Below are 24662 nucleotides of genomic sequence, written 5' to 3' on the forward strand. Positions count from 1 at the left end.
TACAAGAATGATGTGGCTTCACACCATGTGTGAAACATTTATTATTAGCTGAGTTAAATGGGGAAATGCCAGTACTGTGCACATAGCCTGTAGCCAGCGTTCAGCTACAGCAATTAAAAATCCAATAGTGTAAATTGGCTGTAGGCCTATGTGTCGTTTGGCTGACATCAATAGGATTAATAGCTTGTGTCTTAATATTGACCTTGAATTGCGTGACAGCATGATTGCAAACGCCTGGTTTTATTTGTATTGTTTAATTTCATTGTACAAAGCAGTTTTTCGAGGCATTTCGTAAAATTTTGGGCACGTTTGTTATTCCAGTGGTTTTTAGGAGAGAGCTACTTGCAGTGAGTGCCTACTGCACCGGCCTACAGTAAGGCAGTGACAACCAGAAAAGCCTGCCACAGACCGGACAATAATCATTTTCCCTGCCTGATCTGGTAAAGCTGCGATAGGCTGGAGGACGCACGGAGAGAACATTTAGCGGCAACTAGATTAAAACACTTGGCGAAGGTTGATTTAAGGAATTTAAGCCCTGACCCTTTTTTTTTCGTCAGGAACGAGCGCCGTTACGTCGGAAGAGCAGCGCGAGCCGGTATTGCAGCGAGTTTATTAGACAGAAACCCCAATATTAATCTGCTCGATATAGATAATAATAACGCGAGAGTTTGCAAGTTGCCTCAAGACTGTAGTTGCAACTGTCAAAGGTGGAGTGGATACGCGCATGACCCAACACACATTACTGTAATACTGTACACGGCCGCCGAGATAATATCCGTATAAAAAACCGAAATAATCCCGAGGTAAGGAACCGAGGAGTGAACCAAAACCGACTGAGATTTGGTGTTTCTGCTGATTTTCCTTCGCTTCGTTTTCTTTTACTCTAACCAACTGTCTCGCAGCCGTCGAAATTACTGCACTAAACATATTTTTGTGCCTCCCTTTAGCTCCAGCCAGCGCAAGGATTTTTTTTTTTTACTCCTCCTTCGTAATAAAGTCGCCATTTTGCTTCACTGCCTATATAAACCATCCCGTATTCTAATATTTTTCCTCAAGGAGTCGGGGACCTACCTATTTTTCCTGGCTATTTCTAACATTTCTGGAGTGTTTAACGAGAAGACGGAGGTTGAAGAAGTGCCTCGTGGTATACATATTAATGCAGGAAAGGAGGGGGGCAAGGCAATTGGAAACTGGGAATAAGGTGAAAGTATCCTGGATTTCTTTTCATGTACAGACGAAATTGTAATTTCTCTTCTCGTGCCCTGCTCTTTTTTTTTCCTCCACCTCGTCGTCATCTGCAGAGTGGGGGGACAGGACGACGGTGACGACTGTCCTCTTCCTTTCTGGCCCCCCAACCCCAGTCTGACCGGTCCTTGACGCACAGCAGGTGTGATTGCCATGTAACATAACATTGGTGGAAAAACGCCCACTTTAGGTGCCTGTCTCCTGACCCCCTCCTCCCTCACGTGGGTGACCCGGGGCCACCCGGCCCCTGGTGCTGGGTGACTGCCCGACAGTTCAGGTAGGTGTGGCCGAGCTGAGAGGAGAGAAGTGAAGTGGAGCTGTCTTTTTTTTTTCTTTTTTTTTTGCTTCTTAACCGCACAAATAGGAAACTCTGTAACCTTGTTGTAGTTGACACAGTACACACACAGCGTGGCAGCGTGCCACGTGCGGAGCTAAAATACTTATTTCCAGGTTGGTTTGTCAGCAGATTGTGTGAGGAGATGTGAGTGGGTGTCACCAGGTTTTGTTGTGTCTAGCAAAATGTATGTAGTTACTGTAGGGGGCTGTGGTTTACTTGTGAAGCTAATCTTTTATCAAAACACTGGCTGCAATGTTGTTATTATTGTGTTGTTTGAACTGGGCTGTGGTGTTGAAACATCAAAGCAAACCTAAAAAGTGTTATCCTACAGCAGTGTTATTGGAAACAAATGCATTGACCACACTAGTGTTCAACGATAGAAACTAACTAGTAAATATTATAAGTGTATTTGTTCCTTTGTAGGGTATTAATGTCTTTTCATCAGTAATAATTCAGCAGACCAGTCTTATCTGTTTATTTGAAGTAGGCTAGCTAATGCACCCTCTCTTCACACAGGAAAAGGAAGGAAGGTGTTTAGTGTCAAGCGTGTGTGCAAATCTTTCTGCAACTTGCATTGTGCAGCGAGCTCACCATGCTTTAAAAAAAATCACATTTATTAATACCTCACACCAGGCTGTGTGCATATCATGACTGTGACGGATGAGTCGTCATCATTCAATGTAAAGTGAAGAGCATGGCGTGTAAACGGACACTGAGTGGCCCCCGCTGAGTGACCCTTTGTGTGCCGTTGTAATTCATTAGGAGAGTGACACAAATGTGTGCTAAGAGAAAGTATGTTGGATTGTAATCAGTCCCTCTCAGCATAATTAGCGATTGTCAGCCTTCATCCATTAATCTGACCCATGTTGACGCGGAATGACGAATTCAGCACCACAGAGCCCAAAACTGACATATAGGTTTACCTTGGATGATGACGGTGATGAGATTTATAATGGATTTCTGGGCTTTGCTTTGTAATCTATCGGATTAGCCCTGCTTTAAAAACAAACAAACAACAACAACAAAACTTTGGTACTGTCCATTTGACCTGCTCAAGAGTGCATCACTGGTTTTCATATTAAAGATAGAAAGAAAGAAAAGGAGCTTTGTATCAATCACCTACCTTTGGCTCACCTTCCGTGTAATGGGCAGAGCATGGAGTTAGTGTGTTAGTGAGAGTATTGATTTTAAAATGAAACATGAAAGGTCACACCCTCATTACCACTGCAGATGATATGTGCGCCTCCACTCAGATAACCTTCAGCCCAATAGCTCCGATGGCCGACATGAAGACAGTGCATTATAGAACAAGGAGACAGCATTATCACAGGCTATTGATACAGTGGACATTGCTAATAATGTTTTGACAAGCAATGGGACAGGATTAATGAGGGCAGAAAGCATCCCAGTGTTGCCTCCAGCTATAGCTATCTCTTGTGTTTGTGCCCCCTCAACTACCATTATAGGCATGGAGAGCCCAAGTGGCCCTAGGCTTGGGAAGCTGTCCTCATCAGGGCTGCCAAGGGGCCGGACCCCCAAGCACGGACACCCCCAGGAGCCTGTCAGAACCACGGCGGTGTCTGAAAACAACAACAAACATAGTGAGTAATGAGCCGCTACAGTTTTGTTGAATGAAAACACAGTGTGTGACTTTAGATCTGTGCAGTGTTTCTTCACAGATTGTTTAAAATGTGGGAACTGGGAGAGCTTTTGTTTGGGTGACCCAGGTTTGCTCCTGGACTGATTCCAGGGTGGATTCCACGTGGTTATTCCAGCGTAAAGAATAGCTATTGTCTGGACACAACATGACACACTAACACATATGTGATATTTGCGATTGTTTTTGTTGTTTTTGCACATTTCTCTACATTTCATCAGCTTGGGTTTTGTCATTCTGAGCCTGCTCTGAACTTCAGAGTTTGTTTCTCAAGGATTTGATCAACATACCTTGCATAAAACTGTCCCTGCTGCTTTTTTGAATGGGTTATATTTTACTAAGAATCAATGGTTCCCCAACCTCAATGTAATTCTACCCCTCTTACCACAGAAGGGCCTGGAAACTACAACATTTTTCCTCAGACTGCATTACAGTGAGAACCAAACAAACAAGTATTGCCAAGCACTGACATGAGTGAAAACCCAAGCCATCTGGATGGAGATGGAAGATTTTGGAAAGAGAGAGTCGGACTGGGGAATTATGTTTCAATCCAATAACTAGCAGATCATCATGACTTTGTTAATGGAGTCAGGCAGACTTGGAAAACTGGGGCTGCTCTAATATGACCCAGTTGTTTTGGTTACTACAAAATAGCCTCTCTTTCCCACACACACACACACACACACACACACACACACACACACACACACACACACACACACACACACACACACACATATATACACAGCACCAACACGAGACTAGGTGCTTCAATTTGTTTTCTTAATATTCAGCCCTGTAGGCTGGATTTGCACGCTTGTGTGGGTGTGTGCATGTGTGTGTGATTGTGCATGTTTGCGTTTGTGTGTGTTTCCATGGACAGAAATCCAAAGCTTATTTTTTTATGTTCATGATTTTCTGCCTAATCTTATCACGTATTAGCAGTATAGCACAGGCTCACAGTATGTTCTCCAACTCCTCATTGTATAGCGGCTTCTGGCTGATGTGTTGTTTTTGCTCTTAAAGACTTTATTGTAGCAGAAGGCACTGCATTTGAATGACAGGTTTTCTCTGCAGCCTCTCAGAGTCTAATGTTTTATAGACTTTTTACACTTTATCACTCAATAAACAAGGGCTGTTTGTAAGTCTATCAGTGTAAAGTTGGTGGTGGGCTCTGCCCTGATTGGACTGAGACTGAACTGAAGGCTTGAATTTAGAGGAGCACACTTGGCTTCAGTTTGTTAATGAGAAACACTGATGATTGCGAGCGAGACTGTGTGTGGGTTTGAAGTCATGCTATCGCAGGTGATGGCTTCGTCTCGGTTTTTACGGGACTTTCTCTGGTAATTCGACTCTGCTCCTGTTTCATTTTCTCTTTCCACAGTTGATCTGCGCTGACTCTCATTAAAGTAAAGCTTCTCAGCATTATGAGTACAGTAATTATATCAGTGTTTTTTTTTATATTACAAGTCTGTGCTAAAGAGTCTGTTTTTGTTAAGTCTGAGTTAAGGACAGCTTCCAGCACTATTTGATTGCACAAGATAAGAATCTACATTCTGCTATGTTGTAGCTGAAGAATTGTCTTGTTTGGCTGGAAAGTTGCTCTTATCTGGAACATTACCAGGGGTTTCCCTAGCCTTTAGAGAGGCTTAGTTAGTAACATTGCCAGTGGACTGGGTTTTATGTGATTATGGTCTGAAGATTCTCTTAGAACATCCAGCAACCTTAAGGGGAAACATAAGGCCACTGGAGCACTCGCAGAACCTAATAGTTAGAGTAGGATTTCATTTAGACACAAAGCGGAGCATGAGGAATGCATGAGAAGTTGTGCATTTTCATTTTAAAAAAAGGGCACTTCATTATTACAGAATTTGTATTCCCCGACGTCGTCTACCACAGCATAACTGTCTTGTGATTTACTCAGATGTAGTCAAGGCTGAAGTGAGAGGGTGTTCATGGGACTGCGAGTGGTCGTTTCGTTCTGCGGTTCCTCTGGCGAAACGGCCGCTCTGTCTACAGTACATCAAAAATATTTTTTCCATACAACAAGCCATCTTTTTCAAATGTTTGGCCCCTCCTAGCTTATTACTCATCAGTGACTGGCTTGAGCTTGCGATGGCTAATGATGAGGAGAAATGCTACAGTGCTAATCATAATGAGCCTGGCGCTAGTTCGTCTATCCCTGGGGGGCTGTGAGCTACGGTTTGAGGAAACAAAGGCATTCATATCTAAGGCTCCCTGTGGATGTTTTTCAACGCTCGGTCTGTACCCATTGTGCACAGTGTGCTCTTCAGATAACCAGGTACCACATCGTCTGCCCTCTTCACACCGGTCACTTTTCATTTTTCATTCCCTGTGCGTGGAAAGTTTGGTCCGTCATGCCTTGTTGTATTATCACTTCACAAGTAGATCGATAAACGTCCCTGTAGGAAACTTTTTCACAATGCTAACTATGAATAAATGCTGTCTGAAATCCCTCTATGCTACTATATAAGGAAACAAAGACAGAAAGTTGGGTTTGTGTGCTTTCCTTGAGCGTTGTGGTTGAGCTGTCACCTTGCCACACTAGACAACTCACAGGAAAGGATGTGGTCCTTGAGGGTGACATGCTCTCTCTTTGTTACTCTTTTCTTGCTGTCAGATTTTTTTTCATATTGACATCTTATTACAACCCTCGGTTTGTTGTTTCTCAAGTGCAGGGACAGGACTACTGCTGCGCTGCCATATGCAGGACGCAATGTTTTGGAATAGCTGAAAAGCTGGGTATGTTTGTGTATACTCTGTGTGTGAGAGACCATTTCTATCTTTGATAGAGAGATGTGCAGCACCTTACCTGATAACAGGGTACACTGTCTGTGCTCCAAATTTGATGTTGTCTCTGTTTGTATGGAGAAGGATGGCGGTTTGGTAAAGTTGGAGGCTCTGTGTACATGTTGAAAGGTGTTAGCTTGTGCAGTTTGTTTGTGTTTACATGTCTGTGTGTGTGAGTGTGAGTGTGAGTGTGAGTGTGTGTGTGTGTTTGGCATGCATGTTCTCAAATGACAGTCCACTACTCCGACTGCAGGATCTCCATTCCAGGCCCCAGTCAACATCTGCTGACCCTGCGCATTTGCTTCGGCAGCAATCTCTCGCTTTTCCTCTCTATCCTTTGCTTTGTCACACTTTCTGTCACTTGTTTGTTGTCCAGTTCTCCACACATAACTGTCATTCCTTTCCATTTTATCCTCCCTCAAACTCTTCATCTCTCTCTTGTCTCACTTAATGTATTAGGCACAGCATTATCAGCATCAGTGAATCACTGGGCCTCCAACCTCACTATTCCTGCCACTGTCAGCCCCATCCCCTCAGCCCTCCTTATCCTACTCCTACTGTACCTATCCTCACTGTTCTCACATTTCACATTTCTTATATTTTGTATTTCTGGCCTGATGCTTTGAGTCTCTCAGATTAGTGAAATACCAAAAGATAAAATCAATACTGAGCTATAGATTGCAGAATGTTTGTTTTGGGGTGAAATTGAATTCTGGTGCTTTTCTCAGCCTGATGCGGCGTCTCGTTTTGAGGAGAGCCCTTTGTCATCTTTGTCACACCTTTATTTGGCAGGCTTGAGGATAGCAGATGAGAAGAAGCACAGGGAAATGGGAGAGGGGAGAGAATGAGTTGGTGAGTCACTGTCCATAAGGAGGGCACTGCAAACAGTCTGGAGCAGGCATTGTCTGTCTGGCTTGCATATACAGCACTGTTGCATAGATGCATGCCTTTTTTTCATGGGTGCCTCTTTTAGTACAACAATTATAAACTCTACCATCATCTGCGTGCATTTCTTGTTTTGTTTTTTTTCATTTCTGTCCTGTCAGTTTTATATTTAAAAAGTGTTTTATCTGCTTTGCTGTCAGTTCACCTGTCGGCATCGTCCCCCAGGAATTCACTGGCCACATATGTGGCCAGTCATCCAAAGCTGTTGTGATTGGATGTCACTAAACACACTACTGGCCATGGGCCAAATGGGCATCAGGCAACAGATTAGGTTTCCAATAATATAAAGCATGCAGCTGATGTGGAAGGCTGTAAAATCAATGCAGGTCTGAAGAGGCTGTCGAGGTACTGTGAGTCACCAGATTATGTAGCAGGAATCTTAAGCCCAAGCTCTTTTCTTTGATTTGGCTGCTTTAAGTGTGGTTTTGTGGTGCCAGAAACTGATAGCCTAACACAGATCTCTGTGTGTTGTTTTTTTCTTTAGATATTCACTCTTTGTTGACTGGGCATTGGTGACCTATCATGTAGTAAGAAGATATCCCAATTTAAGTCTGCGTATCAGTAAATCATAGACGGACAAATCTAGAAACAAATAACAGTATGAATCAATTATGGCATCAACAAATAGAGCGGTTGAAGCCTTTAGACAATTTTAGTTTTCAAATCTTTGGTGCTCTCAATATCAACTAGGTATGGTGCCCATTGTGGCTTCGAATGAGGAAATAAATAAATAAAACCGGCATCATTATACTTTGAAATCTGTTGTCCATTATATGTAGCCCTAAAGTTTTATGCACTGTGTCATTATCTATCACAGAAACACTAACTATCATAGACAGTCATAAATGGAGAGATGATGCAAGCAGCTCACATCTTAGTCTTCACGATGTTCCCAGTGGAATAAGCTCTTCATTGGCTGTTTTCGATTTTTGCTCAGAACCCCATAAAATGAAGCGTTGTTTACCCACACCCCCCTGTAACACCTGTCGATTGAATACAGCGATTGAAGAATGGCTGCCCCCTTTTGATATCACTAATTATCAGAGGAGATATTTTTCTACAACAGTTTTTCAGGAAAAAAAAAACTGAAATGAATCTGTTGAAATGAAATTTGCATATGTGTGTCAACAAGTGAGATTAGCTTAGATACATGGTGGAACAGACACACAGAGAGAAAGAGGGAGGGCAGAATGAGAGAGAGCAAGACGAGGGGAAAAAACTAAGACAGAGAGTGAGAGCTGAACTCACTGAGAGAGTTTGGTTTTCATTCAGTTAGTCCGTGTCTGAGTAGCACTGCTCTGCTGCGGCTCCACCTCTCCTCTTTTTCTTCTTACTCACTGTCTGGAATCAGGCCTGACTGGGAGGGAATTATGGGGACGTCTTCAAAGAGAGGTGCGTATATGATATGAGGGTTTGGACTGTTCGTGTGTGCGTGTGTGTGCGTGTGTGTGCGCATGTCTGCGTGTGTGCTTGTGCGTGTCTCTGTGTGTGAGTGTGAGTGTGTGAGCGAGAGACGGGAGGTGAGGGAGTTCAGAATGAAAAACAACATGGAGGAAAATAAGAAGCGTGTGTCTGTGACTGTGCTGACGTGCTGCTGAACAGAGAATGTGTGACAGAGGGGAAAGATGATGTGAAGAAGTACAAACATAACCCTTTAGGTGAAAACCAGAAGTACAAACAGAGATGATCCAGTGGTTGCTTACATTGTAAACCACGAGGTAGCTTACACAGACAGCACAGGAGGTGGTTACACTGTGTCAGCGTGTTTACTCCGTACCGTGTCCAGGTATATCAATTTCTCCATCTATTGTCTGTTGGGATTGAGGAAGTAGTGATACTATGTCTTCTTTCCACGGAGTTGTGTCAGTGGTGAGTGCTGTTTGTATTTGTGAGCGCTGTCTTTCCAAACTACAGTATGTCTAAAACCCTACTGTGCAGACACAGACAAAGGCTCCTGTGTGAGTGTTTGTCAAAGAAAACAAATGACTGTTCTGTGTGCGCCTGTGTGTGTGTGTGTGTGTGTGTGTGTGTTTGTGGGTAATGTGTGCACCCTTGCACTCAGGGGGAGCAGTTGCAGGCGTAGCTAGGAGAACTCAGAGGTTATTTGAGATCATTAGGCAGCTGCCAGCACTCCTGGGCCCTGACTCTTCTCTTCTTCTCTTCTCTTCCTCTTCCTCTTCCTCTTCTCTTCTCTTCTCTTCTCTTCTCTTCTCTTCTCTTCTCTTCTCTTCTCTTCTCTTCTCTTCTCTTCTCTTCTCTTCTCTTCTCTTCTCTTCTCTTCTCCTTCTCCTTCTCCTTCTCTTCTCCTTCTCTTCTGCCCTCGCCTCCTCTCTTCTCTCTTCTCTCCTCTATGCTCTCCTCTGTTCAGTCAGGGTTAACCAGTGTGTGTGGAGCAACAGTTGCAGACAGCTGGGAGCGAGTCATACTCTGACATTAGTTGAACAGCTGTTTTATCCCCATGGCCTGTGCCTGAGAACCAAGCTATAGATTCCACACAATGGGCCTGCTTTGTTTCATACCAAGACAATGGTTGTGATTGCTGGATCGTCTGAGAGCCAGAGCGTGCTACACATATTCAAGCGAGCAAAACAAAGTAAAAGATACTGAGCACCCTTTATTGTCTTTGCATATCACCCCAGGAAAGACAAATGTGCTGTTGTATACTTCATCTTACAGTGGGGTTTTTTGCACCTGCACCTGTGCTTCCTTGGCTTGTGTTTGTACGTACGTGCCTATTTGCATTGTAGCTTACTGTATGAGGCCCTAATTGTTCTGCTTGTGGATAGAGGCCTCTGATAGTGGTAACTAAGACAAGTGGATCTTATTCCCATAGCAACAAGAACATATCTTTCCCAAGAGCAGAATTCATTAATTATGCCTTTCTTTTACAAGACCTTTATTTTCTAAGACAGGAATTAGAATGCATGCTCAATTTCCTCCTCAGCACAAGGGCTGCAGCGCCGACTGCATCACCTCTCCAGCTGCTACCCAGACAGCTAATAGAGAAATGCTGTGTCGCCAGGAGAATATTAATACACTCATATCCATGCACACGAATCGCACTCACACACACCCGTAATGGTTTTGTGTACTTATTTGTGTGTATCAGTGTGTGCTCTGACGCGTGTGTTTACACCTTGTGTCATGAACTATTCCCAAACACAGCCGGCAACACTCTGTTGCTCCTCATTCAATCTCATTCAGCCCAGCCTTATTTTCTTTCTACCTTATTACTGTGAGTCTGAAGTAAAAGATTACATATAATCCGTCAGCCCGTGTTTGTTTCTGCGCTTGTGAGTGAGAAACAGAAAAAAAGAAAGAAAAATGAGACGAAAAGGGAAAGTTGATAGTGTGTAATAAAACACAGAGGGAAATGAGAAAGAGAGGTCGTAGTAGGTTATTGCTGAAATGTGTCTTATACATATTACTGTAACATCACTGACGACGACATCGATGCTTTTTGGGTCGAGGAGGGCTATTCCTTTGCAAACATGTGCTGTTGTTTTTTTTTTTATATGAGCAGCAATGGCAGGAAGTCATTTCATTTATTTGATGAGAAATCCTCCAACCATTTTTATAATCCTGGTAGGCACACAGAGTGCTCTGATCCACTTTGGGACCCGCCACAAATGGGCTGCAGTAGGCATGTGTGCATCCTGTCGCCGCTCGTCAGTGACTTTGTAGGAGAAGAAAGCAGTTGGCAGACACAGTGTCGTGTTCCTCAGCATGGGGAAGTGAGAGAGATTTTTTTAAAAAAGAGTCTGTGCAAGACCACTGCTGCATTCCACTTCACAACAAAGGTGTATCATCTCTACTTCAGGTAGTTTCCCTTTGACATTTCCTAGATCTGATATGACTGAACAGCATCTGTGTTTCTCTTGCTTTGCCTTGTTTCTGCTGCCGCTATCCGGCCTTTCCAGATCAATGCAGCCGAGTTGAGAGCGCATGTAAAGATATATCGCTGTGAAGAACAGAGTACAGCCTCAGCTTCCTACCTGCAGCACTGTCATTCAGTATTCTGCTTGGTCAGAGGAAGAAGTCATACGCCTCTGCAATTCTCTCCTCTCTCCCTCAGCATCCTCTGCTCTCCTCTTCTCCCTTTGTCACCCCCCTCCCCTCCTCCTCCTCCTTTTCCCCCACATGCACACACTCTCTCCCGGCCCTCTCTATCTTCCCTCCCTCTCTCAAGTAGCAGTGTATAGAGGAAATACAGTGCGGGGCTGATAGTGCAGAGGTTTAATTGTGGCAGAGAAGAGAGCGGTAATGAGCCAGTGCGCTGCCTGTCCTCTGAAGTTCACATGGAGAAAGATCAGGAAGGGTGTGGGGCGGGAAAGAAGGAAGGAAAGTGAGAAAGCGAGGAATGGGATGAGAAGAAAGAGGAAGGCAGCACAGTGTGAGAGATGGAGGGGGGAGGGAGGGAGGGAGGGAGTAATAGAGAGCAGAGGGAGAGCTGAGGCAGTCGGTCTGCTGTGTGCTGTGTCAGAGGTTCACACACGCACTATCGATTTATAGCTGATCTGTTTGGCTCAACAGAAGGCCTTTACCCACTCTGCCCCCTCTCTCTCTCTCTCTCTCTCTCTCTGTCACATACACACTTCTCCTTGTGCTCTTCTCCTTCTGTTTGTCTATTCAAACCCACCAACATAGCTGTATTTGTTTCTGTCGAATGTGCTCTTCATGTAGTTTGAATATATGATCACAATCAGACATTTTGGAAGCTTGACAAGGCATTGAACTGGAACTTGGTAGTTGCGTACAGTAGCTCTGTGAAGTGCTACGATCAATAACATAGCAGGTCAACAAATGCAAGTAGTCTTTGAGATTCTAAATGATACCCCACGTAATTAGCATTTCTATTCTATGCATACGAGTTAGCAGGGTGAACTCAGAAGCGGGTTTCTCTCTCACTCTGCCAGGTCCAGTTTGTGATGAGCCAGCAGAGGGGAAGAGGAAAGGTCGTCCTAAAGCAGAAGTGCAGGAACTTCGAAGCATCCCCGTGAGTATCTCTGTTTAAACGGAGTGGGTGTTTGAAGTGGGCCTCGTTTTTCTTGCACAGAGTAGGCGGCTCCCCATGAATATGCACAACGTACAGCACAGTATAGATGATAACCCTTGCATGTATTCAATTCTCTCTTCCCTCACCCCTGAGCAGGCTCATATGATAGAACAATGGAAGGAAGAGTTTAAGCGCCGCTCCAGGGTTAAGTGTCCGTGTTCAGGCTGCTGGTTAGAGTTTCCCAGCATCTATGGCGTCAAGTACCACTATCAACGCTGCCAGGGGGTGAGTCACTAACCTCTGCTCTTTCCTGCTATTCGGCTAGTTCTACCTTATGCTTCAGAGTAGATGTTGACAGTCGAGTACTGAAGAAAACTCTCAAGGAAAGGGCCGTAATAGTCCGTGATAACACATTGGGGGGGATTAGTCTGAACTTAATTAATATTACTCACTCTCCATACTTAGTTATCATTGACCATACATGAGCAATTAGTTAGGCTGTTGAAAGAATCCATGATGAGTCAGTTGAGGTTTTCCAGTAACAGCTGCCAGCCGCCATTTGATTTTACATAGGGAGGAATTTAACTCTAAATCCCCCTCTCCTCTTGTCTCTGTATCAGGCCACCGTAGCCGAGAAGCTGAGTCATGGCTGTCCCTACTGTGAGGCAGTGTTTGCCACTAAGGTGCGCCTACAGAAGCACAAGCTGTGGAACCACCCCGACCGGGTTACTATGGAGCCCAAGGATGAGCAGCCTAAACTTCAAAAGACCCCTGTTAAGTCCAACACCAAGAAAAGGTGACTGGGATTTAGAGCTCAAATTCCCACCCACACTGACCCACATAATAGTGTTAGTAAAGTCATAACGCTGACTTCCCAAAACTGTCCTCCCTCGGTCCGTGAATTCAGGCCCATGGAGAACAGCCCACCCTCTCCTGTGTTCTTCAAAGTGAAAAAGACCCACGAGGCGTCCACGCCCTCTCAGAACGGGGAGCTGGCCCATCAGAAGAGTGAGAGGAAACAGCACAGCCACAGCCAGCCTTCGCAGCAGATTCACCAATCCCTGCCAGTCCTTCCTCAGTCCCAGCAGTCGCAGTCCCAAAGCACATCGTCTGACGCGGGGGGCAGTGAAAGCGAGGGCGGGAGTCTTCCCCCCTCGTACCCTGACGAAGACCCAGAGCGAATGAGGCATAGTAAGATTACAGCACATCTTTTGTAATGAACTTCATGTTCTCATTAAACTTGCGCTGCACGTGTTTGACCGTTCCTTGTTCTGTTTTTCTCTTGAGCAAGGACGGAAGCAGAAAACGCCTAAGAAATTCACAGGAGAGCAACCGTCCATATCTGGAACGTTTGGGCTGAAAGGTAACAAGCTAAATCTCTCTCACTTCATCCTTTTGTTGACAGTTAACCATGTTTTCTTATTGCCCATAATAATCAAACAGCTTTGTGTTGTAATCTCATGTGGGTGTATTATTAATAAATGAATAAAATGAATTGTGAAGAAGGGATTGTGCTGTGCCGGCTGATTCATCATTGATCACTGACAATAGAACAGGCCTCAAGAACACTGTGATTATTTACTGAATAGTGGAAACCACATGTATCACTGCTGGAAGCTAGGGATGGGGATTTCGGGTTGAGGGCTTGTTTGAAATAGCTTTACAAGATCATGTGATTGGCTGTGTGAGCGCTCTCTACTCCTGCTGATCAGTGATACCGGTCAGTGCTGATGTGGCAGTTGTAGAGGTGTTTCATACATTGATAAATGAATCAGTGACTCACACACTGAGCAGACGTCGCATACACACAGTGTTCTCTCTCTCTCTCTCTCTTGCTCCTGCTCTCTCTTTCTGTCTGTCTCATTCATATGATGAAAATGTTCACTGACTCAGTCTGTGCACATTGTTGTAAACTACTTATCAGCTCTAATCGAACCAATCACCCACAGTTTGCGGGGCTCACTGCTCTCTCTTCTTCTCTTTCACTCTGCTTGTGACTATTCTGGTGCAACTCATAAACAACCTTCTATTCTCAATTTCTCAACATCTCTTTCTCTCTTTTGAACCCACTCACACTGAGTTTTTTTTCTTTTTTATGTTCAGTATCTTTCTCTTTTTTGTATTTCTCTTGTTCAGCGTTGTCCTCCACTGAACCCTTTTGCTTGTATATCTCGCTTTACCTTACTTACTTTTTATTATTAATAATTACAATGCCTATGTGTGTGTGTGTGTGTGTGTGTGTGTGTGTGTGTGTGTGTGTGTGTGTGTGTGTGTGTGTGTGTGTGTGTTGCAGGTATGACTAAGGTGGAGGAGAAACTGAAAGCAGGCCGAGCGAAGAGATCGGAGGGGAGTGGGGCCAGTGAGGAGCCCCAGAGAAGATCTAGTCAGAGTCAGTCCTCCAGGAAAGACCCAGCCACAACGAGCTCTGGTGAACACCTTCAGCAGCTTTTTACATCAATCTATTTGTGAACATGCAAATATAGGAATTGTTATCATTCATAAAGGTCACCAGTGATAATCGGGTAATCGTAATGCCTGAGTTTTTTTCCGGACTGAATCGCAGTGTTTCACTCATGAGAAGCCCACGTCGTACAGCAATATAGAGCTACAACTAATAGTTATTCTCATTATTGTCTCAATTATTTATTAATTAACTTGTCATTTAATCAGTCTACCAGTTACTGAGACAATTAAACCATTACAGATTTTACAAATGTCTGTGATGAGGTCTGCTCTTTATCTGCAAATTATCAATTCAAACTGACACATAAAACCTGTTTCACCTGTTTGATCCTCTGATTACTGTAAATGCTTCCAATGCTGACGACCTAACTGCTACAGACGGAACCCATCGGCTTGTAGTACACAAAGGAAAATGTTATGCTAATCAGGACATAATACCAGTCACGCTTGATCGGCTATCTGACAGCATAATGTGTTTCTAAGGTGCTGTTCCTGACATCCAATGGCAGCGAGCAATCTCAGAGCGAGGTGAAGTGGTGTGTCCCACCTGCTCCATCGTCACCAGGAAAACAATCCATGGCCTCAAGAAACACATGGAGATATGCCAGAAGGTCAGTGGGCATGGGAGTGCTGTCACCACACCTGGTACAATTTGCGAAAAAAACAAACAAATCTGACTTCTTAATATCGATCCAAGACATATGCCGCAGTGCAAACGAATGCCCTTAAAATTATAGCGTTGTGTTCAGGTGGAAGAAACTTTACATATTCACAAAACTTTTTCATACCATAATTATTAAACTTTTCCGGAGTATGAAGTAAAGCTCTCTCAACCCAGAGCTGTAATCTCCACATTGGATTATAACTTTGACTGCAACGTTATTAGATCCCTCTCCCTGAGGACCCCATTGTGCAGAGTCTGGAGAGCCTTTACAGTAGCTATTGATTGGAAGGCTGTTGAAATAACATCGGGCAGTATCTCAGTACAGTAATGTTAACCATGTAATATCCTTTACTCATCTGCTCTGATATAAAAGCTAATATCACTTGAAATGGATAAAGGGAAGGCATTCTCTACCTGTGTTTGCATTGCACTCAATTAGGGTCAATAGTAGCAATAAACGAAGTAGGGATAAAGCATAAAAAAAGGGAATACAACTATATTTTATTGGGCTTTTCCTCAGGACAAGCCAGCTTGAGTGGTGCTGTAGCCTGTAGGTCCTCAAGAGTGTTCCTACAGCCATTTTAATGGCTCTGTGACCCAGTGGCCCGTGTGCCATTAAAGTGACAGCCTGCTGTTAAGCAATGACAGAATTACCACATTACCACCGGGTCACTCACCATCAAAACACCTCCGTCTCCAAATCGATACCGAGGCGAGGTGAGGCGTCTAGGTAAAGGAACACTGTGTGTTAAATTGGCTTTTTCTGCCTCCTGAAGTTTCTGGATATGACCATTGTCCTTTATTTTGACCAGCACTGTGCACGTATAACGTCCTCTATTAGGCGGTAGATGAAATTTTGCTGTATTGATAGATCTAATAAAGACCAAAGCTGGCAAGAGTGGGCAACTTATCTGTTTCCTTTATTAGTATTGCTATTTGATTGTGTCTTTGGCCTTCAACCCCTGCAGCTCCAGGATGCCCTCAAGTGCCAGCAATGTCACAAACAGTTCCGGTCCAAGGCTGGCCTCAACTACCACACGATGGCTGAACACACCACCAAGGTACACCCAATGACCATGTGTTGGCTTCAAAATGTGAAGTGATCATTTTTGAGTTGTGCAACTTGTTTATGAATGTTTTTTGCCCCTTAATCCATCACTCAGTAGACAGCAAGCAGACAGGCATACAACCACTGACACACTGACCCACTGAAACTGGGTAGGTAGTTATTAGACACCACAAAGCACCACACTACAGGTGATGGTCAGACTTGCAGTGGTGGCTTCTATGTATGGAAATCCACTATATGCTAATGCATAGTGTCAGTTTTCCCTAAGCCTATTTACGGGTGTTGTGCATGTCGATGTCTTCCCGTATAAATGAGTCTCCAGCGTTTAATTCCCTTGAACTACGCTATATGTATCTGTTGCATATTCATTGTCAGCTGCTGTGCCCCTCTCTTGTAAATGATGATACATTTGAACTGGTGACTGGTATTCTTGTGCTTGAACTGCTCACATTTCTTTCTGCAGCTGTCTTAACTCTGACAGCAGAGAGCTTCATTAAGATATTATCATGACACTCCTGCATTAGAGCAATGGTACTGCTATGAAGTTTGCTGAATAATTTAACACTGCCTGTTTCAAAAAGTATCATGAAAGATTAATGAATGTACGTGCAGCCAACCTTGTGTGCGTGTGTTTGTATGTTGTGAGCACGCTTTCTAGTAGTAAATGGTGTAGTGTGTTCAGAACACATGGATACAGTGCGACTTTGAGTGGTTTTGTGTGTGTAATGTTTGTCGGTATGATAGCGATGATGGATGACTGTGCCATCTGTGTCATCCAGGCTAAACTGTTTGATTCCGCCATTTGTCTTCTCCGTTTGTCTGGACCTGTGGCGTCCTGACCTTATGAGCAGCATGCCAATGCAGTGGAGGAAAAGAAAAGCACTTGCATCTGTTAAAACTGAAATGCTCAGTCTTCCTCAGGAAACCACTAAATCTTTGCAACATGTTTTCAGATTAGATAATTCAAACTTTTTGGAAAACAGGCTTCAAGCCAACAATGTGTCAATTTTGTGTTAGTATGTTGGCGTCTGTGATTGTGCTCCAGTCTCAAGGCTTTTACAGTTTGCAGGTTTGACCAGCATTATACTCGCATTCGTTTTTCAGTCATAGAAAACAGCGGTAAACTCTACTCTACTCTATTTATTGATTTACCACATTTGGCATTAAAAAGTGTATTTCTGTGCTACTGTGTACTCATTTAAACATTTGACAGTTGTAGTCGATGTGGCTCCTATAGAGTATACATACATACATATTGCTAGTTGTACTAAGGTGTGCTAAGAAGGCAGTTGTTTTTTCAATCTATGAGTGGACAAGAGTTTTTCTTTCTGACTGAGGTGTCTTGCTTGTGTCCATTGCACACAACAAGTCCTGACAGTTATCTGAGGACAGATTTTTTGTGTAACTGCACTGAGGTTTTATATTTTCCACTGTTCAAATCACTTGGTGCAGTATTTTTACATAGGCATAGAAATGTGCCCTTATATGGGAACTGCAAAAATACTTTTACTGATCCGGTCTGCGTTGCTATGAAGTTTGACTTGATGTTTATATGATTTGATTTGGCTTTTACACTGACCCCGGGTCCAGTGTGTTGTCGGTACAGTCACATGGCCCAACCCCAGTGCAGTGTGGGAAAACACAGCATGCTGACAGAAGGACGGGGGTCACCCACTGAGTTTGACCTTGATGTAGCTGTTGCAACTGTGATACTGCCGCCTATTGTCTCACTCTCGCGCTCGCTCTCTTGCTCGCTCCGGCTATGATAGAGGCATTAAGAATACATGCTGATGTTGTTCCGTGGTTTCTTCCACTGCCTGTGTAAATCAAAGGCTGTGCTCGTGTCTGCGCTCTTGCCTGCAGGCTTGAGCACGGTTTCCCTGAATTAGTGAAGTGCTCTGGCTGTATCTCATCTCCTCCTTACCTTTACCGAAAGCTAGGGTTGCATCTAAGTCATCCTGCATCTTGCTCTGTGTGTTAACACATGAGAAAACACATGAAGTTCACTCCGCTGGGATTCCCAAGTCCAGACTCTCTCCAGTCCTCTGCACTTCTCTTCTTTCTTCTCGCTGGCAGCCCCGCCATCTGTTGTTCTGGTCTTGGCTGGGGTTTGGCACCAGCCAACACTCGAGTGAAAACACGAGTTTGACAGTTGTCATAAACATGCCTTGAGAAACAGCCTCACCATGAAACGATTTAATGATCCTGGCACAGTGTGAACACCCAAGATGGAAAACACATTTTCATCACCATTTTTTTTTAAGTTAGGAAGGAGGAGGAGGTATTGTGGTGGGACACACTTATGCAATGTTGTGTTTGTTCCCCCTCAGCCCTCGGGGAGTGAAGGCCAGACGGGTGACGAGCATGAGGAGAGAGAAAGGCTGCGCCGAGTTCTCAAACAGATGGGACGAATCAAGTGTCCTAGTGAGGTATGCATTCCTTTATTACTGTCCCTTTCTCTTTTTCTTTCTCTCCATCTTTACTGCTTTCGTTTTCCTGCGTCCCTCTATTCCATGTGTCCAACTTTTCTTTCATATCACATTTTCCTCTCTCCTCAAATGCCAGTTTCGATTTTGTTTCTCCCTTCTCCTCAGGCTCCTCTTTTTCTGTCTGACTCCTTTTACCTCTCTCCCTCCTTTTTCCTTTATGCCTTGTTCTTGACATGTTGCCCAAAACCACATCAACACTCTGCTTCCCATTACTCACACTAGAGTGCAAAAGGCAGAGAGGAAGAGAATGAGCTGTAAAAAAAAATAGAAAATAGACTCTCTTCAATGACATGTCTCCATGCAGAAAAAATTTGCAGTTTCCTCCTTTTTTCACTGTCTTTTCAAGAGCAAACCACAAAATATTAACTAAGTTCAGTAACGTTGCTCTATTAAACTACACTTCTCGCTTCACTTACCCAGTTTCCTGCTTAATGTTTGTTTTAATTCTGTCCCATTTCTGTCACTGGCCTCACACAATCACATAAACATTATGTGCGCACACATGCACACACACACGCACACTCACACACTTATACAGGGCTGCTCAGCCCACTTTTCCAGTCTGATGGGCTACCAGTATCACCAGAAGCGTTGTGGAGGAGAGTTGTCTGACGATGAGAAGCCTGTGTTTCTGTGCCAGCACTGTGGAAAAACCTACCGCTCCAAGGCTGGCAGAGACTACCATGTGCGTACCGAACACTCCCCGATCATCACCACCACCACCACCACGTCAGCCGCCACTAACAACAACAGCAAGGACAATATAACTGACCCCAACAACAACACTGGCAAAGAAAGGGTAAGATAACACCACGGGGGAGGAAACAGTAGTTAATATAGGAGGCAGCTGTTCTCCATTGTTTATAAGGGTATTTTACTATATTTATATTTGAGTAAGTAGCCAGAGTTTCTCCACATTTTCCACTCAAAGAGGTTTCCTACTGCTCCTCCAGGTGGTCTCTGAGGAGTCTCCTTCGGGAGGGAAGAAGGAGCAAAGCCAGCCCGACAAGATGGACTGGCAGGAGAAAGCGCCATCCGGCCATCCTAAGGAGAAGGAAAGGGAAGCCAGGGAGAAAGACAGGGAAAAAGGAAAGGAGAGGGAGCGAGACAATGGGAAAGTAGTCCAGAATGTGAGCCAGGGGGAGGACTTTGAACGCACCCCCAGTGGCAGGGTGAGGCGACGTTCAGCTCAGGTAGCAGTGTTCCACCTGCAGGAGATAGCAGAGGATGAGCTGGCCAAGGACTGGGGCACCAAACGTCGCATCAAGGATGACCTGGTACCTGACAGCAAGAGGGTGAGCAGAGAAAATAGAGGCATTATGCAGACACGTGATCTGAATTCTTAGCAGACACATGAAGGGTAGAACAGAATAGACAGAAAAAGACACACACACACATGCACAGGAACAAACACCTCTATTTAAAAAAAAAAACACACTGCACTCATCTTATTCATCCAGTAGAACAAAAAGGTTTAGACACTGACATGCATCAAAGCCTACCTTTCCACGAAAAGGCTCCACAAAAACACCAGGTGCAAATGGAAATAGATGAAACCAGCAGATACACGTGTTGCCAATGCCTAGGCTCACCACACACAGTAAAATGACTAATGATATAGATGTTCTCTTTTGAACAGTTAAACTACACCCGCCCTGGCCTCCCCAATTTCAGCCCAGAGCTGCTAGAGACCTGGAAGAACCAAGTCAAGGAGAAGGGCTTCATCTGCTGCACCAATGAAGTAAGAACTAATTAATTGCTAACTGGTTCAATGTGCCACCATATACAGCTATAATTAAAATCTTAACTTTTAAAACCATTTCTTAAACAGAGGAACCAAAAGTACAAACACATTTGTTTTTTACATTAGACACTTTGTTCAGGACATAAATCTTGCAATCATTAAGAAAAATGCAAAACAGACACAAATTTTGTACCATCCACATACAAACGTAAAAACAATGCAGATATTGAACACTGATCAGTCTGAGCCTTGGTGCTACATATAGTCCTCAGGTGAGATTTTGTGACAACTCTACTATACAAACATGGAAGCAGTGACTACAAGAGAAAGTGGCAGATGGAGAAGAAGACCAGGCAATAGACAGACACATATTCAGATGATGATCAAGTCATTTTTTGTGGTGGACTAAGTCATAAATCATAGCTTGACAGTGAGGGAGAGTGGGTATAGAGTCCAACCCAGCCTTAGTTATTACTAGGTAATATGCATAATATGGATACTGATCCTGGAGAACAGGTCTTCAGAATTTGTTTTCTTCTTTTTACAATGGCCAAAGCATTTTGAAAACAAAGCTCAGTTTTCCAGAGCACTTAACACAATTCACAAAAACAAATATTCTGAAAACTGAAGCACTGCGTTCAAAGCTACATAAACTCTTATCAAAAATCAAGCTTTTGCACCAAAGGGCAAACACACATTCAAATTACCACATTAGCCTATTGTTTAACCAACTCCACACTGTTGTGCTCAATAAAAAGCACTTTCATCTTTGGTCTTGTCATCATAGTTGTGCACACAGAGAATTCTTCTGAGGGAAATGTGTGCAGAAACAGAAACACTGTTGAAATAAAACCTTTTAATTTTTGTCCAAAACAAATCAAATAAGTCAATCAATCAGTCAAATGCACAGTATACCTTTATACCTTTACAGTATGGTTGCAGGAACAAAAAAAACATTCTTCAGTGGACAGTAAAGAAAAGGCAAAAAGAGGAGAGACAGATGAAAGAGAGTAGGATGGAAGGTACCATGCAAGAAATTGTAGGTGGTCAACAAACCAGTTTTGGATCAGGGCTTTATATGCACCTTCCACCTTTGTTGTGGTAAAAGTGTATATTTTTTTAGTGCTTACATCCTGATTGATGACTGTGTGCAGTTATTGTTTGGCCAGGTGTCGTGTGTACTGGCCTACTGGTCTATGGGTGTGGCATTTTGAATATCAGTGTGGCAAACAAATGACTTTTCTTGTCAGATTTCTGTATTTTACATACAGAACTGTTTGCAGTGTGTTGCTTAAAATGGTGAATTGCAAATTGGGTTCAAAGGAGAAAACAAGTTTTGTAGGTTTTTCCTCTGTGACTGTCAATTTATGTCTCATCAACAACTGAGAAAAAAAAACTAAATATAATATACAAATATAATATTCACAGTGCAGTGAATAAGTTTTCTGTAGTTAGTTACACCCTGAACATTTTACCAAAATTGTCATTTTTGGAAAATAAGCAATGGTTTTGTTGGTCTCGCAGTTAGTCATTTTGACAAGCTCTAAGCGCTCTGTCTTATTTAGCTTGTGAATGGAGTTTTTACACAATGACCCAAATGCATAAGCAATTGCACAAAAAAAACTGATATATGAAATGTTGTGCAGTTGTTATGACACTAAATCTAAAGATTTCACAGGAATATGGGAGTTTGTTCACTCCCTCTTTCTTTCTGTTTTGTTTCAGAACTGTGAAGCCGTCTACTCCAGTGTGTCGGGACTAAAAGCTCACCTCGCCAACTGCAGCCAGGTACAAACACCCACCTGCACGAAAGACATCATCCTGATTGCATTTCTCTCTGTGGACACTAAAGTGAAAATAAGAAAATGCATTTTCACACAAATGAAGTGTCTGTGTAGTTTAGGTAGTAATTTATAAGAGTCATAAAGGACGTTAGAGACTCTGCTAATCTGATATGAAAACAAAATGATGTTGAGAAATAGCTGTTAAGCATCAACACAGATGGCAATGAAATATACAAGGCGTGAGGGAACTTGTCTACACAGATGCTTATACTAATTTTCAACTTCTGGTGTTGATTGATACCTCGCATTGATGCCTAGCAGGTAGCATGCTGTGGTGTTAATGATAATGACTGCTGAACCACCAAGCGGAATAACATGTGTATGTGTGCGTACGTGTGTGTGTGTGGATGTGTGTGTGGCAGGGTGGTGGAGAACTGGGGAAGTACACCTGTCTGATCTGTCAGAAGGAGTTTAGTTCAGAGAGTGGTGTCAAATACCACATCAGCAAGACACATTCACAGGTGGGTCGGCCTAAAACTCAAAAATATATACTATGTATTATATTGTTCTCAATTCTTTTATACGTTCATTGCATGGTATAGTGATCAAACATGTTGTTGTGCCCTACTAGTTACAGTTGGGAGTTTTCTATATTGTCCTGTTGCTTTTCAGAGCTTTGCACAATCACCCAAACTATTTTCATTGCTTTGCTTTAGAACTGGTTTCGTGCAGCAGCCACTCAAGTGGTCTCCAGTAGCAAGAGTAAAGCACTGGAGAACAATGGGATCAAAGCTGAGGTGAGAAACGGTGCCACCACTGGTAAAAAGAGGGGCCGCAAGCCCAAAGAGCGCCCTCCTGTGGATGCTCCCCTTCAAACAAAAACTGAAGCACCTGCTACCACTCTAAATTCAACCCCTGCCGTGACTCCTTCCTTGGGCCCAACACAATCTCCGACCCTGATCCCCGACCCCACGGACAGTGCTAATTCAGGCCAAAACAGACAGCCCATCCCCTCCGCTGCCAGACGAAACAAACCCAAGAGGCTGTTATTGTCAGAGTAGCTCTGCTTTTGTTGATCCAAGAGCCAGAGAGGATGCTTACTGTAAATGTTATGCCAGGAATCGAAAAGACCTTTCTAACTCCCCAAGGACTTGGCACTGAGAAGAAAGTTAAATCAGCCATTAAGAAGTAAAACACCATCTTGATTTTGAAAACCCAGAGTTCATGTGGCTATTGTTCTGAACAATACTCATGTAACAGTAGTGTTTTATTTCACCATTCCACTTTTGTCTCCTTTTCAAGGCACACATTTCAGTTTCTGCACTCACAGCAGGGGTGTCGGTGTTATCAAAGATAAAATCCTGACTTCTACATGGATAATGTTTTCTAAACAGAGGTAGTATTCCAAATACAAATGTAGAGTAATTCTCTCTACAAGATTCATGTTGTGTTTGAGAGATTTTAAAAAGGATATTCTATTCGCATGGTGAAGTCATTTAATAATAGCTAGTGTTTTCACATTTTTTTTCACAGATATACTGTACTGTACAATATCTATATCTATATATCTATATACTCAAAGCAATGATGCCATCTGTCATTTTCAAGCCTGACACGTCCAATTGGATCATGAGCAATCAGAATTTTTTGCAGTGTGTGCTGTAGTGCAATGTCGTTTTGAACTTAATTTTTTTTACTTTCTTCCTGGTTTTACTTTTATGTTTGTTTGTTTTTTACTTTTCATGTTTCACATAAGCAAATGTCATATAAGCTAAAACCGTTGGTCAGTTGTTTATCATGTTCCACTCTGTTTTTCTTACGTGGGTGTCACAACAGTGACATTAATTTTTATTTTATCTGCATTTCATTACAATGAAAGGTTTCTGCTTTGACAACCAGAGTTACATGTCAAAAGGTTATTTCCACAGTTCTTTTACACTGAAGTTGATGAGCAGAATACCACCACAAGTGATTGTTTGAGATATCCATCTATAAGGTATGAGTTAGTTACAGTAATTCTTAACATGGCATTGTTTAATTGATTTTAAACAACAAGAAACTTGAAGTATTCTGTCTAAAATAATACTGGCAAAGCTAAATGTTGGACAGAAGAAAAGGTGAATTATGTGTGAAGCTTGTTGCACCATTGCAGCACAATCAAAAGATGTGACACCATGTTAAAGAAGGCCATTATGTTTGGCTACTGCTTTAGCTTAAATCGAAGAACTGAGAAGAGAATACACATACTATCTTTTATAGAGAGGTTGAGGAAACAAAAAAAATCTTTTATTAAACAGAAAAATTGCAAATGAAAATTCACATATAATAATGTATATGAATTAATTCCTGGACGCTCAAAGTTATTGCCTTGCACTTTAACCCTTAACCCTTCTCACTCCCCTCTTGTATTTTTGCACTCCAGGAGTATTCAACTTAGCCGAGCTGTCAGGCACAGGAG

The 24662-nt window shown here is 43.1% G+C and overlaps 1 protein-coding gene across 6 annotated transcripts; it reads left to right on the plus strand.

The window, feature by feature from the left end:
- Nucleotides 1-388: 388 nt before the first annotated feature.
- znf512b (zinc finger protein 512B) lies at nucleotides 389-24430 on the plus strand. 6 transcript variants are annotated; one of them, XM_083976268.1, is made up of 18 exons: nucleotides 389-803; nucleotides 948-1522; nucleotides 3049-3183; nucleotides 11912-11991; nucleotides 12148-12276; nucleotides 12612-12787; nucleotides 12899-13182; nucleotides 13277-13354; nucleotides 14285-14419; nucleotides 14938-15065; nucleotides 16087-16179; nucleotides 18518-18616; nucleotides 19215-19475; nucleotides 19630-19971; nucleotides 20316-20417; nucleotides 22146-22208; nucleotides 22627-22725; nucleotides 22921-24430. In XM_083976268.1, the coding sequence occupies exons 3-18, from the start codon at nucleotides 3051-3053 to the stop codon at nucleotides 23263-23265; spliced, it is 2547 nt and encodes an 848-aa protein (XP_083832394.1). In that variant the 5' UTR covers nucleotides 389-803; nucleotides 948-1522; nucleotides 3049-3050; the 3' UTR covers nucleotides 23266-24430. The 6 variants fall into 6 exon arrangements, with proteins under 6 accessions (XP_083832394.1, XP_083832395.1, XP_083832397.1 ...); XM_083976269.1 differs by having other exon boundaries at nucleotides 1302-1522; XM_083976271.1 differs by having other exon boundaries at nucleotides 389-1522; nucleotides 19299-19475.
- Nucleotides 24431-24662: the final 232 nt, after the last annotated feature.

The sequence above is a fragment of the Trachurus trachurus genome (assembly GCF_905171665.1).
Source record: "Trachurus trachurus genome assembly, chromosome: 7".
Lineage (NCBI taxonomy): Eukaryota > Metazoa > Chordata > Actinopteri > Carangiformes > Carangidae > Trachurus > Trachurus trachurus.

Excerpts from the sequence above, each read along its gene's own strand:
- znf512b (XM_083976268.1), top strand. The coding sequence starts at position 3,051 with ATGGAGAGCCCAAGTGGCCCTAGGCTTGGGAAGCTGTCCTCATCAGGG. Across the intron at positions 14,420-14,937 it reads CCCAGCCACAACGAGCTCTG|GTGCTGTTCCTGACATCCAA; the intron begins GTGAACACCTTC and ends TGTGTTTCTAAG. Across the intron at positions 19,972-20,315 it reads TGGTACCTGACAGCAAGAGG|TTAAACTACACCCGCCCTGG; the intron begins GTGAGCAGAGAA and ends TCTTTTGAACAG.